Source organism: Phacochoerus africanus, chromosome 9 (genome assembly GCF_016906955.1).
Source record: "Phacochoerus africanus isolate WHEZ1 chromosome 9, ROS_Pafr_v1, whole genome shotgun sequence".
NCBI classification, from domain to species: Eukaryota; Metazoa; Chordata; class Mammalia; order Artiodactyla; family Suidae; genus Phacochoerus; species Phacochoerus africanus.
The window spans coordinates 66095940-66122575 of NC_062552.1; the positions used below are offsets into that span (position 1 = coordinate 66095940).

Here is a 26636-nt window from a genome sequence, read left to right on the forward strand (position 1 = left end):
AAGCCAGTTTGAAAGAGTTAACAAAGAAAGGGTTCGGGGGGGGGGGGGGGGGGGGGCTTTAAAGGTTATTTGCAATCTTCTACTACTAATTGGGATATTCAGTGTTCATTGTATTATCCTTTTAAAAACTGAGGAATTCTCTTGTCACTGCAGCAGCTTGGGTCACTGTTGTAGTGCAGGTTCAGTCCCTGGCCCAGGCGCTTCCACATGACACAGACACGGCACAAAAAAATTACAATAAAATAAAAATTTAGCAAACAAATATCACAAAATTCAATTAGAAACATGGAGTCAAAAGTCAAAATACACCAGGAATCCCTGCTTTTATATACATTTTCATGTGTAGGATACATGTAATAGAAAAAGGGGGGAAAAGGAAGTGAATGAATTTGATTTTAGATGGATTGAATTTTCAGAAACTAAAGAACTATATAATTCATGAGACAAAGACTGAGAAAAGGATGTGGAAATGGTTGGCATACAAGGATAATATCGTGAAAGCACATAGGAACACTCAAGGAGAGCGTTTGGGTTACAGTAATGGTACAGGGCCAACCAAAAGAAGAACATTAACTAAGACTGAGAATAACCAAAAGGATAAAAGCTTTTACTAGTTCCCTTTCCCTCTTCAAAGGCATGCACAAGAAAATCAATTAAAAAACAAGAAAAGCTACTACTTATGGTTAACTTACTATGTTCCAGTGGCATGTCCAGAATTTCCAGATAGGTGGAGTTACAGGACTACTCTGCTTGAAGGAGGGCCTGATGATGCTTTTGCACAGTACTTTATATTCAGCTGGAACATACTGATTGACCAGTTCAAAAAACTAAGGGAAAGAGACCCAATGGAAATATTTCCTCTCCCTTTGGCACCACCACTGCTATATTCTAGGCACTGTACCAAACAGTTACCTTATCTTTCATCCTCATACTAAGCTAATAGATAGATAAGGAAACTGAGGCTAAATTGGAATATCAACTTGCTCAAGGTCCCAAATCTCCTAAGGAGCACACTCTCCTCTGTGTTCCCATAGCTCTCATGACTCTTTATACCTTACTGCAGTTTATTACTCATCTTGCTATAATGTATAATGTGTAATGTATAATGTATAATGTGCTTCTCTCTCATTGTTCTGCTATCTCCTCAATGCCAGGGTTGGTGTCATTCATTTCAGCAACCCTACAGATAAGAATGAGTAAATATTTTGTTGAATGAAGCATATGAAAGAACTAGGTGAGCAAAGCATCAAGAACGCCAACAGGGGAAAGAGCTTCAAGAAGTGGTTATTAGAGCCGAACGCTACAGAGAGAACCATCAATTTATCCTAAGTCATCAATGGCACTGAACTGATATCCCTTACTCATTTACTGAATGTCTACTATATGTGGGACGCTGGGTTAATTAGGCACAAGTTAACATGGAAAGATAAAATCTGGAACGCCTCAAGATTTTCAGGTAAGTAGCCTGAATCTAAATTCTTGATCAGGAAAACAAAACCAAGAGTCAGGCCTGCAACTGTTCACGTCTAACTTGGCTCAGGTAAGCCAGAAGACAATTTAAAAGGGTCACAGCGCATCTTTCAACAAAACTTCTGACGGGGATACGAGATGAAAATGGGCCAGAACATCTCGGTCTCGGGGACGACAATTGGTGGCCTAGGAAGCCGATTCCCTCCGGAGTGTCTAGACCCCTAAGCAGCGACGGGGCTGCCCCTAGCTGCTACCCGGTAGTCAGGGGCGGGAAAAAGCAGACACTTACCGCAAAAGGCACCGCTACCGCCGTGGCCCAAAGGGGCCGGGAAATCCTTCGCGAAGCCCCACGCTGGGGGAGTAAACCCGGGAAAGCGAGGATCAGAAAGACAGGGGCGACCCCACAGCCCGACTTGCAAAACTACATAAACTAGGGTCCCAGCGCCCAGCACCGCGACGCCAACTCCCACCAGCTGGAAGACCGACGACTGCCACCGAACCTTCCGCCCAATGAGGAAACGTCACCACTCTGCGTAGTCCAGCCTTTCAAGAACAGGATACACTTCCGCTTCCGGGGCACCCGCCGCATTCCTTCGGTGCGCTTTATTGAAAGGGTTTTTTGAGTTGTTTGCTTTGCAGGTTTTTGACAGTCGTTTTTTATTGCTCCATAACTAAAGCATTAAAGTTAGTATTAAGATAGGAGGCTCTCTAGGGATGCCATCTCAGGAAAGAAGTCGGGCTTCCAGGCGCCACCTTAAGAAAAAAAATGACTTGCTGTGCACCACCAGCTAAGAGAGTAATTAAGAGAGATGGGGGTGCAATTGAATGTAGGGATTCCCGGGAGCACGTGAGAACTCCACGGAGGGGGCGAGGCTTAGGACTTTCACAGCCCTGGGAGGCGGGTTCCACCTTGGGTCGAATCGGGTGTCCGGACCCTCTTCTGGCTGCGCGTGCGCGATGCAAACCTCCTCCTGCTCTTGTTTTCTGCTTCAACATGGAATTCCACTCCGCGAGGCAGGCGGTACTGCAGCTGCTTCATACGGTGGCTCCGGCGGACCTCCCAGCGCTGCTTCAGTGGATGCGAACTACCCGTAAGTGATCAGAACCAGAGGCAGGCGGTTGGGGCAAGGATATGCTGTGGGCGCCGACCATGGGGACTCAGGAAGAGGCCTAAAGCCTTCCATAGGGTAGCTGTGCTGGTCTCCGCTTTGCTAACGGGGCTGGTCAACGAGGGCACATCTCAAATTTTGGCAGGTTGAGTCCATTGTAGGATTGGGTGCAGGAAGACGTTGCTCTGGGTTTGTGATTCCGCTACAGACTTCAGACAAGCCGCTAGAGCCACCTTGTGTCTAACCCCTTTTATGAAGGGAAAATCAAAGGAGGGGTTAGCCTTCCCACATATTTGGGACAACCATTAGGATCCTACCTGAAAAGGCCCTTTGCAAGAGAGGTTTTAGGATATAGAGCTGGAAGTTTTAACCCTGCAGACAGAATCACATGTAGCTAGTGCATTTATTTTCTCAATTGTAAAATGGGCCGTTACTTTACTAGCAGTTTTTCCAGGATGGGGAAAGGGAGAAGAAAAAGGGAGAAAGGGAAAGGACCTTGATTTTTTAATAATTGTAACCATTTCTGGCCCAGGAACTTCCAGATGTGTGCCCCCCCCACACACACACAAGTAGAATAAGACAAGGATTTGTACTAATCACTTCTAGCCAGCATCAGTAATAGAGCTTCTAGCCAGTACAGTATGGCAAGAAAAGGGGTGGGAAGGAGGCATCTCATTTAGAAACAGATGAATGGATAAATTGTGCTGTATTTTTGTATTGGAATATTGACAAATAAATGGAATAAAGTGTTTAATGTGCAACAGCAAGGATAAATTTACTAAGCGAAATAAACCATATTGAAAAAAACCTGCATACCATATGATCCGATTTATATAAAATCAGGAAATTTCAAGCTAATTTATAGAAACAGAAAATACATCTCTGGGAGTTCCTGTTGTGGCTTATTGGGTTAAGAATCCAATTTAGTGTCAGTGAAGATTCAGGTATCATCCCTGACTTCACTCTGGGTTAAGGATCTTGTGTTGCCACAAGCTACAGCGTAGATCACAGATGAAGCTCAGATCTGGTGTTGCCGTGGCTGTGCAGTAGGCCTCAGCTGCAGCTCCCATTCAGCTCCTAGCCCAGGAACATCCATATGTCACAGGTGTGGCCATAAAAGAAAAAAAGAAAATACGACTCTGATGGCTGGGTCGGTGGGGGTTTGGAGAGAAGGAAGGATTACAAAAGGACAAGAGGAGACATTTAGTGATAATGGATATGTACACTTTCTTGATTATAGTGATGTTTCATGGTTGTATACATGTCAAAACTTAAGTAAGTGTACAGTTTAAATAAGTACAGTTTGCTGCATGTCAGTTCTACCTCTGTAAAGCTTTTTTCTTTTAGGGCCGCACCCACAGCATATGGAGGTTCCCAGTCTAGGGGTCCAGTCGAAGCTATAGCTGCCAGCCTATGCCACAGCCACAGCAACACAGGATCCAAGTCACATGTGCCACCTACACCACAGCTCACCGCAACACTGAATCCTTAACCCACTGAGTGAGGCCAGGGATCGAACCCACAACCTCATGGTTCCTAGTCAGATACATTTCCACTGCACCAAGACGGGAACTCCTATTCTCTCCTTTTGAATCTGAGTTGACTCTGTGACAGTTTTGGCCAAAAGAATATGGCAGAAATGACACCATGCCAGTTGCAGACCCAGGACTTAAGAAACTGGCAATTTCTCCTTCCTGTCTCTTGGAATGCTTGCTCAGGGAGAAACTAGCCATTATGTATATAGTCTGACTACCCTGAGATTTTCATATTGTCAGGAAGCCCCAGCTAGCTTATGGAGAGCAAGATGCCCATCCAGCCTCAGTGTTCCTGTCATCCTAGTCCAAGCACCAGACATGTGAGTGAGGAAGCCATCTGAGATATCCAGGCAGTTACAACTTTGTGACAAATAATGTTGCTGTGAACATTCATGTGCAAATTTTTGTTAGCGTAAGTTTTAATTTCTCTGCAGTTACGTCCAAGAGTACAGTTGCCAAGTCTTGTGGTAAGTGCATTTTAGTTTTGTAGAAACTGCCAAACTATTTTCAAGAGTGGCTTTACCATTTTACATTTTCACCAGGAATGCTTGAGTAATCCAGTTTCTCTGCATCCTCACTAGCATTTGGCATTTTCAGTATTTTTTTATTTTAGCTATCCTATAGTTGTGTAGTGATAATGTCACTGGGTTTTAATTTCCATTTCCCAAATGGTGTTGAACACCTTTTCATGTGCTTATTTTCCATTTGCATATCCACTTTGATGAAGTATCTGTTCATGTCCTTAGCCCATTTTCTGTCTTGGGGTTTCGGGGTTTGTTTGGGGATTTTTTGCCATGCCTGTGGCATGTGGTAGTTCTCAGGCCAGGGATTGAACCCAAGCCACAGCAGCAGCCTGAGCCACTGCAGTGACAATGCCAGATCCTTAACCCACTGTGCCACAAAGGAACTCCTTTATTGTATTTTATATACATCATTTTGAGTGTTCTTTATATATTCTAGATGTAAGCCCTTTGTCAGATATGTGGTTTGCAGATATTTTCTTCCAATCCATAATTCTCCTATTCATTCAGCAAATAGAGTCTTTGCAAGGCGAAAGTTTTTAATTTTGATGAGGTCCAAGTTTTCCATTTTTCCTTTTTGATGTCAAGCTTAAGATATCTTTGGCCCTATATCCTGAATATTTTCTCCTGTGCTTTTTCTTCCCTTTTTATTTAAAAATTATACATTATATCAGTTTCAGGATCTAAGGGGTTTTTTTTCTTAAAAGAATTGTGGTTTTATGTTTTACATTTAATTATTTTTGATTCAAGTTGATTTTTCTAGAAAGTTTGAAGTTTAGGTTGAAATTCATTTTTCCTCCCACAGGTGTCCATTTGCTCCCAGTACCACCTGTTGCAAAGGCTACCCTTTCTCCTTTAAATTGCTTTTGCATATTTGAAAATCAGCTGGACATTTTTGTCTGGATCTATTTCTGGATGCTCTATTTGCCCCCAGTACCACACTCTCTTGATTACTGTAGTATTATTATTTAGAAGTGTGTTGTTTGATTTCCAAGTGTCTGGAGATTTACCTGTTGTCTTTCTGTTACTTTGGCTCCATTATGGTCAGGGAAGATACTCTGTATGATTTCAGTTTCTTAGAATTTTTCGATTTTTTTTTTTTATGACTCACAATATGGTTTGCCTTAGTGAATGGTCTGTAGGCACTTGGAAAAAACTGTATTCTACTTTGGTTTAGTGGAGTGTTTTACAAATTATCTACTGGATCTTGTTGGTTGATGATATTTTTCAGTTCTATATCTTTGCTAATTTCTGCCCAATAGTCCTATCAGTTGCTTAGAGTAGGGTGTGAAAGTCCCCAGCTAAAATTATGGATTTATCTTTCTTCTTTCAGCTTTTGTTTCATGTATTTTAAGATTCTTTTGTTGGTACATGCACATTAATGATCGCTATCTTGAGGGATTGATGCTTTTATCAGTATGTAGTGTTCTTCTTTGTCACTAGTAATTTTTTTTGCCTTGAAGTCTACTTTGTTTCATATTAACATAGCTACTTTTTTTTTTTTTGCTCCACAGATCTTTATTGAACACTAACTATATACTGAACACTTCTAATTTTATAAACTTAATCCAATTTTGCCACTCCTATTTTTTAACTAATGTTTGCACTATATATTTTTCCATTCTTTTAAATTCAGTCTTCCTGTCATTATATTTAAAGTCAGTTTCTGTTGACAGTGTACAGTTGTCTTTTCAATCTATTTTGCCAGTCCCTGTCTTTTGTTTGATGTATTTAGATCATTTACAATTAAACTGTTGATGTCTTAGAGCTTAAATCTAGCATTTTATTTTTTCTTTCCTGTTTGTTCCTCCTGTTTTTCCATTTCTTTTTATCTCCTCTTGCCTTCCTGTGGGTTGATGGAACAGTTTTAGAGTTCTGTTCCTGTTTATAGTGTTTCCAAGTATATCTCTTTGTATAGTTTTCTTCATGGTTACTCTGACTATTACAGTATACATGTGTAACTTATCACCATCAGCAGTATCAGTGTTTTATCACTAGAATGAAGTATTGAAATCTTCCTTCCGTTTAGATCCATTTACCCTCACCTACTTTAAAAAAATGATTTTTATGTATTTCCTCTATGTACATTGAGCACTATACCAGATGGTTTTAAAAACCATCTGGTATAGTGCTCAATGTGGTATATATACACAATGGAATACTACTCAGCCATAAAAAAGAATGACATAATGCCATTTGCAGCAACATGGATGGAGCTAGAGAACCTCATACTGAGTGAAATGAGCCAGAAAGACAAAGACAAATACCATATGATATCACTCATAACTGGAATCTAATATCCAGCACAAATGAACATCTCCTCAGAAAAGAAAATCATGGACTTGGAGAAGAGACTTGTGGCTGCCTGATGGGAGGGGGAGGGAGTGGGAGGGATCGGGAGTTTGGGCTTATCAGACACAACTTAGAATAGATTTACAAGGAGATCCTGCTGAATAGCATTGAGAACTTTGTCTAGATACTCATGTTGCAACAGAAGAAAGGCTGGGGGGAAAATGTAATTGTAATGTATACATGTAAGGATAACCTGACTCCCTTGCTGTACAGTGGGAAAAAAATAATAATAAATAATTTAATTAAAAAAATAAAAAAAATTGTGATTTAACCATCAAATAGGATTTAAGAAACTAATGAGGAGAAAGATAATCTATTATATTTATTCTGTTTTTACTCATCCTCTTGTTCTTTCATTTCAAACCTCCTGCTCTTCCTTTTCTGTTAAAGAGTCTCCTGTACCCAGTCTTTAAGGGTAGGTCTGCTGGCAACAAATTCTTAGTTTTTACGCATCTCAGGATGTCTTTACCTCTTCATTCCTGAAGGATAATTTCATCAGATATAAAATTTACAGTTTGTGGTACTTTTTTCTAGCATTTGAAAATAATTTTTAAATTCCTCACTCCCATGGTTTCAGACGAAAATTTCACTGTTGTTTGAACTGGTGTTTCCCTTGGGTAATGAATCATTTCTCTCTGGTTTATTTTATGATTTATTCTTTGTCTTTTGTTTTTAGAAATTTATGATAATGTCATGTGAATTTCTTTGGGTCTATCATGTTCAGAGTTTACTTAGCTTCTTAAATCTGCAGGTTTACATATTGCACCAAAATTTGGGGATTTTTTAGCTATATTTCTTCAAATACTTTTCAGCCCCAGATTTTTTCTCCTACTTCTGGAATGCTGATACTAATGTTAGGTCTTTTATTATTATCCCACAGAGCCTTGAAGTTCTGTTTAATTGTTTTTTTTTTTTTTTCCAGTCTGTTTTCTCTCTGTTGTACAGATGGAGTGAATTTTTTTACTAATCTGTCCTCAAGTTTAGCCATGCTGTTTCCTGTCATCTCTACTATTGAGCCCATCCAGCAGGTTTGGGTTTCTGGGTTTTGGGGGTTTTTTTGGGTTTTTTTTGTTTTTTTTCAGTTTCATAATTTCTATTTCTTTTTCTATAACTTCTGCTGCGATTTTCTGTTTTTTTTTTCACTTGTTAAAAGTTAATTCACAACTGCTTATTGAAGCATTTTTATGATGGCTGCTTTAAAATCCTTGTCTGAGAATCTAAATTTTTGATTAACTTGTATATCAGCATCTGGATTGCCAAATTCAAATTATGATTTTTCCTGTTCTTGGTATAAGTGATTTTCCATTGTATCCTGGATATCTTGATTGTATGCTAGGATAATTTCAATTTTATTCTGGATATTTTAGATATCATGCTGACTCATGATTCTAGTCAAATCTTTTATCTTTGTAGGCAGTTGTCCTGTTTATGTTTAACCTGTTAGTTCCGATCTGCTTTTGTGGGCTATAGCTCTGATAATTTAGTTTTCAGTGCCCTTGCAACACTATTCAGGTCTGCTCTGATTTTTGGCACTGCTGAGACTCCTGCTCAATCTATGCTGATGTTGCTTTCAGGGGGAAAGACAGTTTCTTGGGTCACCCTATGTCACTGAGCTACCTTCCACTAGTGGGGGTAGGGGGACATGCAGTACAGAGCCTTGTTTACTCTCAGCCACGGGGCAGAGGCTGGGAGACCTCAGGCCTGAAGTCTTTATTCTCCTGGGTAGAGGGCCTGGAAAGAGCAGCCTCCCCTATTGTTACCAATAGCCTGTCATTGCCCCAGGTGTGGAGTGGAGATTAGGGCTCCCCAGTAATCTTTGTTGTTCTTCCTCTTGCTTGGTCTTTGGTGAGAGAGAGCAGGCTTTTCTTTGTATTTGTCTCTGTTTTGTTTTTTCAGTCTATGGCTGTTGGTAGTTCTGGGATGTGGGCTTCTCCAGGGCCCAGTCTAGGCTACATGGAAAATAAAAGAAAACCCAGGAGGGAACTCACCGTGGTGACCTTCCTTCCTTCGGTCCTGAAGTCCCTAGACAGTTTAGCTTTTTTTTCTAGCTTTCAGAGTCCTTTATGGTTGCCTGTTGATTAATTTCCAGGGCATTTAATTGTATTTAGAAGGGAGGGGAGTTCCCGTCATGGCTCAGCAGTAACAAACCCAACTAGTATCCATGAGGATGTAGGTTTCGATCCCTGGCCTCGCTCAGTGGGTTAAACGATCCAGCATTGCGGTGAACTGTGGTGTAGGTCGCAGATGTGGCTTGGATCCTGTGTTGCCATGGCTTTGGCGTAGGCCAGGGGCTATAGCTCTGCTTTGACCCCTAGCCTGGGAATTTCCATATTCATTGGATGTGGTCTTTAAAAAAAAAAAAAAAAAAAAGGGTAGAGAAACAGCGAGGAAAGTGGCCTTCTTGCCTAGGACAAGAAATCCCCTCAGTAAATTTTTAAAATTTGAATAAGTACTTCAGAATTATGTAAGATATGAATTAATAGTAGGAAGTAATATAACCCAATGCTTAGTTGTCCATTTTAAGTCACTAGAGGTAAGGATATGGGTGAGTGAAGGCCATAGGTTGAGGGTAAGACTTCATGGAGGTGAAGTTTAGCAGGCCCTTATTGCAAAAAGCAAGGTCATACAGTTGAAAGGAACAATATGAACAGGAAGAAATATGGAAAACGACTAAAGAGATTTGCCTGTCTTGAGCAAAAATTATGTTAGAGATTAATAAGAATAGAAAATAAGATGGTTAGGAGTTCCCATTGTGGCTCAGCAGGTTAAGAACCTGACACAGCATCCATGAGGATTCGGGTTTGATCCCTGGCCTCACTCAGTGGGTTAAGGGTCCACAAACTGCGGCATAGGTCACAGATGCAGCTCAGATCTGGTGTTGCTGTGGCTGTGGCATAGGCCAGCAGCTGCAGCTCTGATTTGATCCCTAACCAAGGAACTTACATATGCCTCAAGTGTGGCAGTAAAAAGAAAATAAGGTGATTAGACTTTGGCGATAATAGAGGGCCTTAAAAGTCTAGAGTGATACATTGAAAATTAGAAAACTATCCCAGAGTTGTAATGAGAGGGAGTGACATGAAATGAAGTTTAAGCAAGACTAGTTCAAAATAGTGTGCAGGATATCTTATGGTTGGAAGAAACTGATAATCCAGGCGCTAATGATGAGTTTGTAATGGTCCTCTAAGTACCTGCCTGTGAGGTAGCTGAAGTGGTAATAAAGTGGAAGTGGAATGCAAAAGAGAAAGTAATGGGATTTGATAACCTGATTAATATAAAAAGTGGGATTTGATTCATAGACTTTCAGTTTGGTGACTTCTGTTTCTCCATATGTTTAACTAAATATATGTAGAAAAATTTTAAAGAATGGGTTTTGCTCTTTATTTATTTAATTTTGTCCTTTTTTTTTTTTTTTTTTTTTTGCCATTTCTAGGGCCTCTCTCGTAGCATATGGAGGTTCCCAGGCTAGGGGTCTAATCGGAGCTGTAGCTGCCAGCCTGCACCAGAGCCACAGCAATGCAGGATCCAAGCCACGTCTGCAACCTACACCACAGCTCACGGCAACGCCAGGTCCTTAACCCACTGAGCAAGGCCAGGGATCGAGCCTGCAACCTCATGGTTCGGGTTTTGCTCTTTAGACTCTCATACTGAGTGAAGTAAGTCAGAAAGAGAACAACAAATACCATATGATATCACTTGTATCTGGAATCTAATATATAGCACAAATGAACCTTTCCATAGAAAAGAAAATCATGGACTTGGAGAATAGACTTGTGATTGCAAAGGGGGAAAGGAAAGGAGGGGGATGGATGGGGAGCTTGGGGTTGATAGATGCAGACTATGGCCTTTGGAATGGATTAGCAAGGAGACCCTGCTGTGTAGCACTGGGAACTATGTCTAGTCACTTATGATGGAACCTGATAATGTGAGAGAAAAGAATGTATACATGTATGTGTAACTGGGTCACCATGCTGTACAGTAGAAAATTGACAGAACACTGTAAACCAGCTATAATGGGAAAAAATAAAATCATATTAAAAAGAAAAAAGAATTTTGCTCTTTAGAGAAGATCTTCTTTCTTCACTCCCTTCCCACCTACATATGTAATTTTATAAAAACCTTACTATCCTTAGGCAACACCTTTAATCTTTTTCCAGGCAACATACTGTTACCACACATTCTGAAATAGCTATTATACATGTTAAAAGATGTTCAGCCTCACTAGTAATTAAAGAAATGCAAATTAAAACAACAAAGTTTGTTTTTATGGTACTAGTCAATGCTGTAAGGCTTTAATGAAATACATGTTCTTTTCTGATAGACTAAATTGTGTAAACTTTCAGGAAAGAAATTTTACATAATTTAGCAAAAGCCTTTAACATACTTAAGTACTTGTGAGAATTTATAATAAGGAAATAAATGCAGAGGTGCCATATGGCAAAATGTTAGTTGCAGTGTTCCCAATTTTTCACAATTAACAACTCTATCTAAATTTATAACAGTAGGAGTGAATGTAATATACACATAGTGGAATATTACACAGCCTTTAAAAATAACGTTAAGGAATTTATTTATTTATTTATTTATTTATTTTGCCATGCTCTTGTCAAGTGGAAGTTCCCAGGCCAGTGACTGAACCCTCACCACAGCAGTGACCCAAGCCATAGAAGTGACAATGCTGGATCCTTAACCGCTAGGCCATCAGGGAACTCCTGAGGAATTTAATTTTAATAACAAAGTAAACACTTATGTCAAATGAATTTCACTTTCACACATTTCAGTAATATCCTGTTATATCATGCCTTTTTGACTGTTTTATAGCCATTATTAGGGCAAAAATATCTTGCTCTTGGGAGTTTCTTGTGGTGCAGCAGGTTAAGGATCTGGCATTGTCACTACAGCTGCTTGGGTCACTGCTGTGACTTGTGTTCAATCCCTGACCTGGGAACTTCCACATGCCATTGGCACAGCCAAAAACAAAAACGAACAAAAATCCTACTTTTCTTTTCAGAAGTTATTTGTCAACTGCTGCAGATATTAAAACTAATTTTAGCTTTTCTTGAGCTAAATATTTCCACAGTCCCTTACATATAGTGCTCAACATGTATTAGCTATTATTATGAATCTCTTGAAATTTTTCTTCTTAGAAAAGTGTACATATTTATGTATACAACCAAGCATGCAACTTAGGTCTTTTATGGACCACCTAAAGCCCATATACAGATCCTCTTAACTAGGACCATGGTGAAGAATCCCTGCTGTAACTGAAGTGATTACCCTTGAACGTACTTGAATCAATAGGTTGGCCAACCCTCATTTTCACCTGATATCCTTGAGGTTGAGTTTTCACTTAATACTGCCTTTTAAAAATAACTGAGTAACTTCATACACAATTTGATAATACCTCTCACCTTGACTGGTGATGCTTACATTAATTAGGGGGATTGACTCCCCAGTAAACTCATTTAACTGAGGAGACAGCTGGAAATCTATTGTGATGGTTCGGAGTTTTCGGCCCTTCCCATCTTTCATTTTTTTCAGCTTCCTCTAGCTTCCTAGATCTTCTATTTAAGATGTTTCCCCATGACCACCCTTTCTGAGTCCATTAATACCCCAGCAGCAGTAGCGATCAGAGCCTTGGATGGCAAAGGATATGGTTCCCTTATCATTTGAGAAACCATATGATAGATGGCAGAGGTAGGGAGAAGAGAAGACTAAGGTATAGGAGAGCTCTTGCTAGCCAGCCACCTTCTGAACTCCCTTAGGGAGACTATATAGTCTAAAAAGTCGGAATTAGATTTACAGTCAGTTTCCACCTCTACCACTTTCTTCTAGTATAACCTAAGACAAGTAACTTAACCTCTGACCTCACACTTTTTTGTTATAAAATAGAAATGATAATAGTATCACATATAGGAGTCTTAGTATCACATATAGGAGTCTTAGGATTTAATGACAGTGTTTGTTCATGGTCAGGGAGGACAGGCTTATGGTTGCCAAGGGGGAGAAGGGGAGGGACAGGGATGGACTGGAAGTTTGGGCTTAGCAAACACAAACTGTTACATTTAGAATGGACAGGCAATGAGGTCCTACTGTTTAGCACAGGGAAATACATCTAGTCTCCTGGGATAAACTGTAATGGAAAGGAATAAAATAAAAAACAAAAAGAATGTATATATGTGTATAACTAAGCCATTTTGCTATATATACGACAGAAATTAGCACAACGTTGTAAATCAATTTTTTTTTTTCAGTGCCATACCCACAGCATATGGAAGTTCCCAGGCTAGGGGTCAAATTGGAGCTACAGCTGCCAGCCTGTGCCACAGCTACAGCAACATGGGATCTGAGCCACATCTGTGACCTACACCGTAGCTCACGGCAACACTGGATCCTTAACCCACTGAGTGAGGCCAGGAATAGAACCCGTATCTTCATGGATACTGGTTGGGTTTGTTACCACTGAGCCACAACAGGAATTCCCAGTTACAATTTTTTTTAAATGACAATTTTTGAAAAGCATTGTACAAAGCTAAGCATACTTCAGGTGCTCACGCCATAAACATCATCTTTACCACAGAGTTAAAGATGGTGCTTCCTGTTAGGCTGAAATTGGGAAAATGGGCTGATGATATGGAAAGGTAGATTCTGGCTGAGCATGTGGAAGAAATGCTGTCCCCGAAGGTGTTCTAGTCCAGACTGAGCAATTGTCATGTTAGAGATGCATAGATGAAGCCTGCCATTTGGTAATAGATCATGATCTAAATTCCCTGTTTATTGTATGATTCTTACAAGGCTGACCCAAATGAAAACTATGTTTTCTTAACATGACTGTTTATGCTACAGAATTAAATCCAAAGCAGTTGGGCTATGAAATATCTTAGTTTGATATAAGGAGATTTTGATTGGCTGCTTCAGTTACACCATTTACAAATAGAGAGAACTTGCTAAAAACCACTGGTGTGAGTGATATTAGAATTAAATGTGAGTCATAGAGAATTCCAGACAGTTTTCCATCTGTGGAGGGAAACTAAGCAGAACTTAGGTATTAATTAACACTTTGAGAAAATTTAATTAGATTTTAAGAATACAATAAAAAAGGCCAGTTTTTTAAATTATTTTAAAGGCATCACAGAGGCTATTTAAGTCCCACCTATAACAATTTGGAATGAATCTTAATTGTATTTTTTTCTCTATAATTTATATTTTGCCTCCTTCGAGAAATAATTTTTTTTTTTCTCTTTTTAGGGCCACACCAATGGCATATGGAGGTTCCCAGGATAGGGGTCCCATTGGAGCTGTAGATGCTGGCCTATGCCTCAGCCACAGCAACGCTAGATCAGAGCCACATCTGCGACCTACACCACAGGTCATGGCAACTCTGGATCCTTAACCCACTGATTGAGGCCAGAGATTGAACCCACGCCCTCATGGATACTACTCGGGTTCGTTAACCATTGAGTCACGACAGGAACTCCCCTAGAAATAATTTGAAGCAACAGTTTAAAACATTATACTAGAGAGGTGGGAAAGAAAAAAGAATGAAAAGGCTTTTCTACATTAGTTCAGGGAGCCAAATAATATGTCTTTGTATTAGTCAATAATATATCTTTGTATTACTATTGCTCAGAGAGAATTTATGCAGAGAAAGAATGTCTGTATGTAGGGACACAGAGTGGAAAAAGTGAAAAAGAAGAGTACCTTTATTTAGAGGCAAAAACCTAGGTTTATTTCTTGTGCTACTATTGGCCTGCTTTGTAACTTTTCACAATTCATTTAACCTTAGAAGACTCAGTTACCTGCTCTGTAAATCAAAGAATGTAATCTTGCTTTTTGTTCTCCTCACATGGATACTGTAATACTTAAATGACCTAGTTTCTTATGTGAAAGAACTTTGCAAACTCTGAAATATTATCCAAATTATAATTGTTATTTGTGACACGAAAATAGCATTCTCACCCAGCACAAGAACTATTATGTTTAAGAAAGAAATCATAAACTTACTTGAAAACAGCTGAAGATTTGGGGGGTAGGGGATATGGGGCTGGGTGATATTTTCTTCAGAATCTCATTTTCCTTCTATAGCTATTTTAAAACAGTAAGAAAAACGCAATCCCCTTGAGGTCTTTTACTCTAGCAATAATTCAATATAAGAAAGTCTTTTAGGAGTTCCCGTTGTGGCGCAGTGGCTGACGAATCCGACTAGGAACCATGAGGTTGCGGGTTCAATCCCTGCCCTTGCTCAGTGGGTTGACGATCCGGCGTTGCCGTGAGCTGTGGTGTAGGTTGCAGACGCGGCTCGGATCCCGCGTTGCTGTGGCTCTGGCGTAGGCTGGCGGCTACAGCTCCGATTGGACCCCTAGCCTGGGAACCTCCATGTGCTGCGGGCGGCCCAAGAAATGGCAAAAAAAAAAAAAAAAGAAAAAAGAAAAGAAAGTCTTTTAAAGGAGTTCCCTGGTGGCCTAATGGTTAAGGATCCAGTATTGTCACTACTGTGGTGCTGGTTTGTACCTGGCCTGGGAACTTCTGCATGCTGTGTGTGTGGCCAAAACAAAAAAAAAAGTCTTTTAAGAAAAAGGTAAAATGTTTTCATTAGTAGTCCTTTGCAGGCTACTATTTGACATTCAGGCCATAGCTAACTTTTAGAGTTATTTTTCTTCCAGATAAGTCACATTGTACTTAAAATTATATATGAGCTGCTTAGAAATCATATCTTTGTAAGCTAATTTTATCAAAATTTAGGAGTTCCTGTTGTGGCTCAGCAGTTATGAACCTGACTAGTATCCATGAGGATGCAGGTTCAATCCCTTGCTCAGTGGGCTAAGGATCTGACATTGCCCTGAGCTGTGGTATAGGTTGAAAACAGGGCTTGGATCCCACGTTGCTGTGGCTGTGGTGTAGGCTGGCAGGCTATTCAGCCTCTAACCCAAGAACTTCTAGACGCCTCAGGTGTGGCCCTAAAAAGCACAAATAAATAAAATAAATTTAAAAACATAGGTAAATCAAAACAACAGAACAATGAACACCATTTTTATACCCTTACCTAGGTTCACCAACTGTCAGTCCCTTACTTTTTCTGTCTTTATTGCTGTGTACGTGTGCATGCATACATACATACACTCCCTCTTTGCCAGATTATTCATAAGTAGGCCACAGCCATCAGAAATGTACTGTGGTTTTTTTAGATTGTTTTTACCATTCTGCGCCTGTGGCACGTGGAAATTTCCAGGCCAAGGATGGAACCTGCACCACAGCAGCGACCTGAGCCGCTACAGTGATAACACCAGATCCTTATTGGCTGCGCAACAAGAGAACTCTCAGAAATGAGCTGTTTTAATGATCATTTTATCTGCTGTTCAGATGCAGCAGAGCACCTTGATTCTTGTAAAGTTTATTATATAGTTGGTGCCAGCCATTAGTGCTTATTATTGGAAGCCTTGGGTACAGTTTATCGGAGGCAGGGATACTCAGATTAAAGTTTTCTTGGAATTCCTGCTGTAGTGCAGTGTTAAATATCCAGCATTGCTGCAGCTGTGGCATTGATTGCAGCTGTGGCTCGGATTCCATCCCTGGCCAGGAACTTGCATTTGCCACATGTGCAGCCAGAAAAAAAAAAAGTTATCTTCTTAGTAATCCCTGTGTCATGCCTCCTAGACATGTAAGATCTGTATGGTTATAGAAGGAATATTAGGCTACTTACTGGTAAGCTTAAGACCCTAAAAACCAATGGCAGTGCATTTCTTAAGTAAAAATAAAGTAGTGAGGAGTTCCCATCGTGGCACAGTGGAAGTGAATCCGACTAGGAACCATGAGGTTGTGGGTTCGATCCCTGGCCTCACTCAGTAGGTTAAGGATCTGGCGTTGCCGTGAGCTGTGGTGTAAGTTGCAGATGTGGCTCGGATCCCACGTTGCTGTGGCTGTGGTATAGGCCAGCGGCTACATCTCCAATTAGACCCCTAGCCTGGGAACCTCCATATGCCACAGGTATGACCCTGAAAAGACCATAAATAAATAAATAAATAAAGTAGTGAAAGTACTACATAAAGTAGTAAAAGTTTTATATTTTTAAAATGCCTATGTTGTTCTACAGCAAATTAAATTAGTCAAATTTTATATTTTTAAGCAGTTTGGGAAAAGGAAAAACTCAGTGTTTTCAATGGAACATTTGTTAGAATTTGAATATTTCATTGGTTAGAAGGTTTATTGTTAAAAATTGATGCTGTTGAATGGAAAATACTCATCCATTATGATCGCAGTCTAGGTATGACTACAATCATAAAAGCTATTTCTTGCCTTTTTTTTTTTTCCAGGAGATTTTGATGAATTCACTCAAGACAATAATGATATTATGTTGAAAAATATAGCAGAAGACCTTCGAAATTGCTTACCTCTAGAAACCATGCTTTCCTCTGAACAGCTTGCCCTCCAAAAAGTAAGTATATTATATTAATTTACTCTTTGTGCTACATGAGGATTTGCCTGTTCTTCCCTAACCCCATTACCTCTCCAGTCTAATTAGTCCTGAATTCTGCTTTTTCATTTGGTGCTTCAACCATGTGCTCAATTCTTTTGAGTCCGTAACTCTCTGGTTCACTAGTACCATTGGTTCAACAGATGTTTTTAGAGGGTGTCCTGTTTGACAAGCTCTCAATGACCCACCTCCCCAAACCCCTCAAATCAAGGCCCAGCAATGATCTGTCCCTGCCTACATCATTATCCTAGTTTTCTCTTTCCTGTTCCATTTCCCTGGCTTTTATCAAGGGTGAAGTTCACCCCCTTTGTTTCCCTCTCCTGCTTTTGCATTGCACAGTTTTTGCTTATTCTTCCATTCCTTTATTTCTAAGATTAGTTAGTTCTCAGTTGTCCTCTCCAGACAACCCTCCAGATCCCACCTCTTATGGGATACATATGCCATGAATATTGTTTCCTAAAGCAAAGCTCATAATTTCTTCCTCTTCCAGTAATCTGAAAGTAGCAGTCCTCCATGTGGTTTTTCAGCATGTAAATTCCTGAGCAGAGACACTAAATCCTGTACATTTTGAGTAGTTATGTGCACGTCATGAACATTCAGTAAATCTTAGTAAATATCCAGTCATTCACAGGAGGAAAACTGGATAGTATAAAAACTAAGAGAAATATTTATAACATAGTTTTGATGTTATTAATGAAACAGTCTTATCAGTGTCATGAAGTGTTCATTGTATGTTATTGGTGGGCCCAGAGTCCCGATCCCACCAAATTGTTTTTCTCTTCCCTTGTTTCCTTCTGGTCCTTTTATATGTTCATACATTGTACATACTTATAAATTTGTGTATGTGTGTAGATATAGAGATTATTTTGAGAATTTCCAAGCATTACCACTAAAGTAGAATGAATCAGACATTTTTTCTCTGTGGCCACTTACATTTTTTGTTTTTTTGTTTTTTTGTTTTTTTTTTGTCTTTTGTCTTTTTAGGGCTGCTCCAGTGGCATATGGAGATTCCCAGGCTAGGGGTCGAATCAGAGCTACAGCTACCAGCCTACGCCAGAGCCACAGCAATGCGGGATGCAAGCCACATCTTCGACCTACACCACAGCTCATAGCAACACCAGATCCTTAACCCCCTGAGCAAGGCCAGGGATCAAACCCACAACCTCATGGTTCCTAGTCGAGTTCGTTAACCACTGAGCCACGACGGGAACTCCCTGTTGCCGCTTACTATATTATGTACCACCAGTATTAATAAAGGGTTATTATTTGTAAGCATGAAGTTTTACTAACATTTTTATTATTTGTAAACTTTGCTTCTATGCAGAAAAAGAATTACTTGTTAAGTAATTTGTTGGGCAAGACACCAGCATGTACTAGAAGACCTAGTGTTAGTTTCCACTCCCCCCCTTTTTGGGGGGCCATGCCCTGGCCAGGCATGGAACCCACGCTGCAGCAGCGACCTGAGCTACAACAGTGAAACACTGAACCACCAGGAAACTTCAACTCTTCCCCGTCTTAACTATTATCATTTCTTTGGAGAATCCTCTCTGGGTATCAGTTTTTTTATTTGTGAAATACACTACTCAGAATGGACAAGATGGTCTCCATATCCTTTTTTCAACTAAAATTATTCCTCTTTCTCATAGCCATGTTTTACATCATGACAGGTCAAATAACAAGTTGCTTGTGTCTCAGAAATAAAAGAAGAGCAGAGTTGCTGACTTCCATAGCGAAACTTGTCTTTCTGGGCTTTGTTGTTGCTCTCAGAATTTCAGCATATGAACCACTGATGTTTTGCCTTATTTAGCAATAAAAAGAGACTTCTTTGTACTTTGTTTCTTTTGATGTTTTTCTTCTCTCCACCAGATACAGCAGCAGCCAGAACCCACAGTTCACGTTGATGCATTCCTTTATGATGAAGACTTTATTGATTCATTATGTGAGCAAGGAAAAATGAGCAGAAACTACTGTATGGTGTGCGGCTCACACCAGACGGCGCCCTTAGGTGGGCATTCAAGCCTACAAACCTGACGACTCCATGTGTCCTTACGTGTCATGAGCTTGCAAATTCTTGACCAAACGTTCACTGTTTTTTGAAAGCAAAAAGGCCAACCTGCAGCATAGCCATTACCAATGATTGCAGTCAGGGAAACTAATAGAAACATTTTCAAGAGAGGCTAGACCACTTCATGTCTCCCAGGAGGGTATTCCTGCTTTTCACTGAACATCTTCAATCAGAGGTGACTTTTCAGGTCCGCAAACTAATCGGAAATGGTTGAATACAGGGAAACTGACTCAAACTTTCCATACTCCAAAGAGATTCACATTTAACCATAATGCTGATTTACTTAACAGTGAGAAATATAACTGTCAAGGGGCCCAAAAACATTCTCCTCTAGAGATATCTATTTGAGAAGTCAGATGGTAATCGGATATTGTCAAATGGTCATAGACTCAGAAAATAGAGTTAGATAATCTTGAGAGTTTGTTGAGGCCGTGATTTGACCTAGTGGAGCATCTGCAGTCCACAACACAGAACAACTCTTGTGATAGTCTACTACATCTCTGTCTTTTAGATGAGGCACCCATGTTTCAACTAGAAAGCTAGACTGACTCCATGCTGCTAAGATGTTAACTCTTCTGTTCACATATTTTTTTATTCAGATGATATGATTGTCTAGGCTATTACTTTTTCTCCTTTCTCTCTCTCTCTCTTTTTTCTTTTCTCAGCCATCCCCACAGAATATGGAAGTTCCCAGGCCAGGAATTGAATCCCAGCCAGAGCTGCAACCTGTACCACAGCTGCAGCAACACAGATCCTTAACCCACTGTGCCAGGCTGGGGGTAGAACCCGAGCCTCCACAGAGACAAGCCAGATCATTAACCCACTGCACCACAGTGGGAACTCCCTCTGGGCTATCATTTTAAACATGCTATTTCAGTCTCCCTGCTCACTTAGATTTAGAGGTATTGCTTAGAGTGGGTAAGTAATACTGTTCTCATGTTATTGATCTCAGATAATATTCTCAACAGTTTACTACTACCAAATTTGTAATATGTTGTTAATACAAATATATTGTACTTATAGTTGGGGGATTAAACTGCCCAGGTTGACTGGTTTAAGATTCTGTTGTTAGGAGTTCCCGTCATGGCGCAGTGGTTAACGAATCCGACTAGGAACCATGAGGTTGCGGGTTCGGTCCCTGCCCTTGCTCAGGGGGTTAACGATCCAGCGTTGCCGTGAGCTGTGGTGTAGGTTGCAGACGCGGCTCGGATCCTGCGTTGCTGTGGCTCTGGCATAGGCCGGGGGCTACAGCTCTGATTAGACCCCTAGCCTGGGAACCTCCATATGCCTCGGGAGCGGCCCAAGAAATAGCAACAACAACAACAGACAAAAGACAAAAAGAAAAAAAAAGATTCTGTTGTTAGATAGTACTTAAGATTTCCATTTGAAGTAGTTGAAATTCACAGAATAGGAAAGGACTCAGATGAGAACAATAGAGGCAAAACTAAAAAGTGAATTGTAATTATATTCTAACACCGTAACACCATAATTTATAGAAATTTATAGAAGACCTATGTTTGACAAAAATTTGGAGATTAAGATTCATTTTCCCATAAAAATCAGGTTGTAAATAGTGACTGGGTACCCAGGCCAGCCCAGATAACTGTAACTCCTCGTAGGGAAAGAGGAAGGGAAAAACCAAGGACAGCCTAAAGCAGAAGCAAGAGGGAAATGCAGGGCACCAGGGTGGGACAGGCAGCTGAGTAGCAATTCCCTGGGGGCCTCTTAAATGTTATAGACTTCATGTTTGTTCTTGTGTCATACAGCTCAGAGTGACTGCAATATTACCACATTGATTTTTTTTTTCTAAATCAGCTCTGAATGGCTTTCATTGATGAAGAAAAACATGAAATATACTTTATAGGTGAAAGGATTAGAAATGCAGAATGGAATTGTTAATCCCCCAGCAAAATTTAATGTTTACTCTGTTTTGATTCTCCAGGGTTTATTTCTCATTCCTTCTCTCTCGTGGAATTGAAGTTCATTTATCATCACGTGCTCCCTGATCTGTCAGGAAAGGTCTTGGTTGACGTTGGCTCCAGGCTTGGCACCGTCCTTTATGGGGTAAAGTCCAGCTTGTGGACATACTCAACATTTGGAAATACTTTCTTCTCCTACTAGCAACACTTTTGCCTGCCACCATCCAAGGTGACAGCTTGGCTTTATTTATTAAAATAACAGAATAATACTGTTAAAATAGTGTATTGAACTTGGACTTTCAAAGGCCAGCTCTCTGATTCCTTTACTGGTTTGTTTCTGTGACATAAATGAAGGAATAGCAGCAAAACAAAAACAGGTGACCCTCATATAACACTTTGCTCTTTTGTCACTCACTCACTGCCCTCTAACTCCGTTCTCTTTTTCCGGACTGAAATAGTATGCTGAGCTTTGATAAGAGCTCTTATAAAACTGACAGATTTATTTTACCTAAGAAACTGCATACAGCTATTAGCAAGTCACCTAACACCTCTGGGCCTCAAGTTCCTCACCTGTAAGTGAGCAGACACATCTTGCTCTAGTTTTCTATGATCCAAAGTTAGAATGTAGACTTTTGTTTCTGAAATGTCACTTCAGTGTGGCTTTTTTTTTTTTTTTTTTTTTGCTTTGCTTTTTAGTGCTGTACCTGTGTCATATGGAGGTTCCCAGGCTAGGGGTCTTACCGGAGCTACAGCTGCCAGTCTACACCACAGCCACAGCAACACCAGATCTGAGCCACATCTCCGACCTACACCACAGCTCACAGCAACGCCTGATTCTTAACCTACTGAGCAAGGCCAGGGATTGAACCTGCAACCTCATGGTTCCTAGTCGGATTAGTTTCCGCTGTGCCACGACAGGAACTCCCAGTATGGCTTTTTTAAAAAATTCACATCATGAGTTTTTTACTGTTCTTAAATGCTTTTACCAAAAAACTGAAATGTGGTTTCTGGTTGTCATTAGCAGACTTGTTCAAACATGTGGCCAACAGCAGTAGAGGTTCATGCCAGAAAAAGGCACTATCAGTTCCAGCATCACTGCCTGCCTAAATAGAAACAGTTAACTCTTTAATGCTTCACTTATTGTTCAGTGTTGACTTTTATTCTGTAATTGGGAAAGACTGCCATGAAAGAAAGTAGAGTTTGTCAAATAGCTTTGTTTGGAGAACATGAGAGATTATGATTGTTTACCATATTTCGTTCACTCTTACTAATTCTGTGATTTGCTAGCAGAGTATATAGCTGAAATGATTGTGGCTGTGCATGTATTTGGCAGTGTTAATGAATATTATCATTTTTCTCAGTATTAGGTCACTGAGTCAAAAACTTTTTGAGTATTTATATATGCTTTGTTGAACATATTCTAAAAATCCACGATGAGCTATAACAATAAATTTAGTTTACACGGAGTTCCCTGCTGTGGCACAATGGGATTGGCAGCATCTTAGGAGCTCTGGGTGGCAGTTTCCATCCCTGGCCTAGCACAGTGGGTTACAGATCTGGCATTGCTGCAGCCATGGCTTAAGTTGTTGCAACTACAGCTCCAATCTGATCCATGGCCTGGGAACTCCATATGTCTTGGGGTGGCCCAAAATGAAAGAAAAAAAATTTAATTTACACAGTTATAGTTGATATAAAATGATCTTCAGAATATGATTCAACCTTTTTCGTGAGAATATTTTTATTATAATAAAAAACACATACATAATAATATATAGTCAGTTCTTGATGATTCTTGTTAACTTATAGTTATCTTTGGCAAATTGCCAGACACCAGGCTGACTTCCCTAAGACAAACAGGATATACCTCCAGCTACCTTCCTCTTATGTCAGACTGTGCATGAATTTCCATTATATTTCCCACAGGTTAACGCCTTTCTTGCTTTCCCCTGATGTAACTTCCCAAGAAATTACAGAAATAGGGTATTAAACAAAGAATCATACAGATGTGATCACTTTTCTCATTTCCAATTTTGTTGAATGTAGAGTTTTATTGGAAAAAGTTAAGAAATCAATCTTTAAAAATATAATTATTTTTAAATAATGGAAATTAATAAGCCACAATCAAGATCTTGATGAATAAGAGCCTTTAAGTTCTTAAAGTTGTTTTACATAAATTATAAAATGTTATATATCCTTTTATTTTTATTTTTCTGAATTCTGCTTTTAAAAGTTTGACTTCTTAAGTAGAGATAAACCCATAACTAAAAGTCAGTTATTTTACTTATAATGTGTTTTCATATCCTAGGGTTATCTTTACAGTTCAGCATCACAGCTATTTGGAGTGGAATTGAATGGAGACTTTTGCCAGTTGCAGGATATGATCATAAAAAAGTACCAGTTCACTGACAGAATAAAGGTACCCTTTTAAATATTTATTCTGTTAGCCATTTTATAGAATAATTTGGCCAGATTTCTTCAGAATTGGAGTTGGAAAATCTTTTTGAATATTTTTTGTTTCTGTTGTGTGGAAATAGACTGAATTAACTTAATATTTTAAAACATTAATAATAAAGATGAATATGAATGTTCCACTCACATTTTTCTCTTCCTCCCTAATTTTATTAGAAAGTAGAATTTTTTTTCTTAATTTTCTTCATATCAACTATAGTTTTGGTAGCAGCAATTTTGAAATTCTCGATGTTGGTGAGAAGTATATTTAACTCTGTTGAAAGTAAGCAAATAGGTTAAGTAGTGCTCACAGTTTTTTATCTTCTTTTTTAAGCTTTTAAGAGGAATTTTGGGTGCCACAGAATTGCAGTTCATGGGAAAATGATGCCCTGGGTTGGACTATGACAGAAATTTTCTCTTTTTCTTATATGTAAGGGGAAAGGAAGTTTTTTGGTTAAAGCAGCAATCTTTATTTCACTAGTGATCCTACACTTCTAATAGCAATGTACACAAATATTGAGTATCTAAGGGTCTTTGAAGTTAAGTGTAATCTAATAATGAAAGACATGTTTTAGCAAAGTTAAGGAGCTATCCTTTCCCTTTTCTATAGAAGGAAAATTTTTCAATCTCCTTCCATTCTTCCTTTTTTCTCTCCCTCTCTTATCTTAAAAATTGAGAGGCAAATAATCAAAGAGAAGTCATTGTCCAATAATCGTGAATTTTTCTCACTATTCTGTATGTAATGAACAAAAACACACTGCTCTTACATGATCAGGATCACATGCTTAACAAGAATGTCAATTTAATTAGAAATTGAGACTTAAACTTATGAATATTATTTATTTGTAAGACTAAATTCTTTTTTGGAAAAAAAATCACATGATACAAAGTAAACTTTTTCTCTGCTTTTTAAAATAGAAGTTATTTGCTTTGCTCTTGAGCAAACAAATATTTCCTCTTATTATCTTATCTACAAGACTTGTTGATTATAGTATAAGTTAATTTTTTTGAGGTATATGGTTTTCCAACAAATTGTTTTGTTTGCTTTCTTAGATCATATATTCAAGTGAATTTTAGATGAAGAGTCAGACAAGGCCAGTTAACATTGTATTAAAATTTATGGTTTATTTGCTGTGTTTTGTTTTTTCTTTATAGGGCTGTACCTGCAGCATATGGAAGTTCCCGGGCTAGGGGTCAAATTGGAGCTGCAGCTGCCAGCCTATGCCATAGCAACTCCAGTTCCAAGACACATCTGCGATCTATGCCACATGCCACAGCTTGCGGCAACACCAGATCCTTAACCTGCTGAGCAAGGCCAGGGAGTGAACCCACAACCTCATGGAGACTACACTGGTTTCTTAACCCACTGAGCCACAATGGGAACACCAAAGTTTTACAATTTATAAATTACTTTTAAAATTTTACATGATCCAGTTTGATTCTGTGAATCAGGACAGACATTATTTTATTTATGAAGACATTGACTACCTAAATGTAAAAACCTAGTTGATCATGGAGCCAGAGTTTGAACCTAGGTTCTTTGACTCATAACTAGCAATAGAGTGGGAAAGGCTCTGAACTGGGAGTCAAAAGAGTACAATCATGACTACATAAGTAAATCCATCTAAAACAAAATTTTCACAAGTTTATGGTTTTTTTAAGATATTAAGTATCTTCCATATGCAGTAGTGTTAAAAATTCTGTTTTCCCATTTTAAGAAGTGGTAATTTCCTATACTGCCTCACAACATCATTGATCCAATAGACATTTCTTATGTGGTTATATGATATGCTATCTTTGTTCTCTTATGTGAACTCATTCTCCTTTAGGTTCTTCATGCAGACATCTGTACACAAGATTCACTTCTTCAAAATGCTGATGTTACTGTAATGAATAATGTCTTTGAATATTTTCTTAATGAGACAGAACAGGCCAGGTACGTTATGTATTCAAGCACAATATCTGTTCTTAAGATATATCCAACAAAATATGAAAAGGAATTGGTAGAGGAGTTCCTGCTGTGGCGCAACAGGATTGGAGGCGTCTTGGGAGCGCTGAGACGCAGGTTTGATCCCTGGTCCAGCACAGTGAGTTAAGCAGTAGAAAAATTAGCAAATCTGTCATCACTTTTCTGACTTCTCATCAGAACTTATAGGTTCCTCTAGTTATAAAATTCCTGTAGTCTGAGACACCGATTTTCTGGTCATTTAGGCTTGCTGACTTGTTTATCATAGTGACATATGAATACTTTAGATGTAGAAAAGCTCCTTTCCATATGTATGAAGGGGCATTACATTCATATAGTTCATCAGTGAGGTTTTCTACTGCTGAGAAATAAAAATGCGTGTAATTACAGACCATAAACAGTTAATATGGAGTGGAATCCTGAATTGCTAAACATCTTCATCCTGCTATACCCCTTCTATATTTTCTGTGTCTATCTTCGTTTCTCTCTCTCTCTCTGTCTCACGCACACACACACACAAATATCTGTTACTTCTAGGTTCAGGTTAGGATAAAATTAACAGCGTAAGAGTTCCTGCTGTGGCACAGTGGGTTAATGACTCAGCTTGTCTCTGTGGAGTTGCTGATTCAATCCCCAGCCTGGCACAGTAGGTTAAGGATCCAGTGTTGCCGCAGCTGTGACAAGGGTTGCAGCTCCAGCTCAGATTCCATCCCTGGCCTGGAAACTTCCATTTGCCACAGGACAGGCCCAAAAAGAAAACAATAATAAAATAAATAAATAAAA

General features: G+C 39.3%; 2 protein-coding genes across 3 annotated transcripts in view; one reads left to right on the forward strand and one right to left on the reverse strand.

The window, feature by feature from the left end:
• SRP54 (signal recognition particle 54) overlaps positions 1–2013 on the reverse strand; it is a 48191-nt gene extending 46178 nt beyond the window's left edge. For both annotated transcript variants that reach the window (XM_047797671.1, XM_047797672.1), the window contains exon 1: positions 1760–2013. The gene's annotated coding sequence lies outside the window, so the exon portion shown is untranslated. The remainder of the gene's footprint in view (positions 1–1759) is intronic.
• Positions 2014–2021: 8 nt separating this feature from the next.
• Positions 2022–26636, forward strand: part of LOC125136839 (uncharacterized) — a 30731-nt gene continuing 6116 nt past the window's right edge. The window contains exons 1-6 of the mRNA XM_047797673.1: positions 2022–2561; positions 17295–17416; positions 19322–19460; positions 21463–21584; positions 23745–23855; positions 25717–25823. Coding sequence (XP_047653629.1) covers positions 2237–2561; positions 17295–17416; positions 19322–19460; positions 21463–21584; positions 23745–23855; positions 25717–25823 — 926 coding nt within the window. The 5' untranslated portion in view covers positions 2022–2236. The remainder of the gene's footprint in view (positions 2562–17294; positions 17417–19321; positions 19461–21462; positions 21585–23744; positions 23856–25716; positions 25824–26636) is intronic.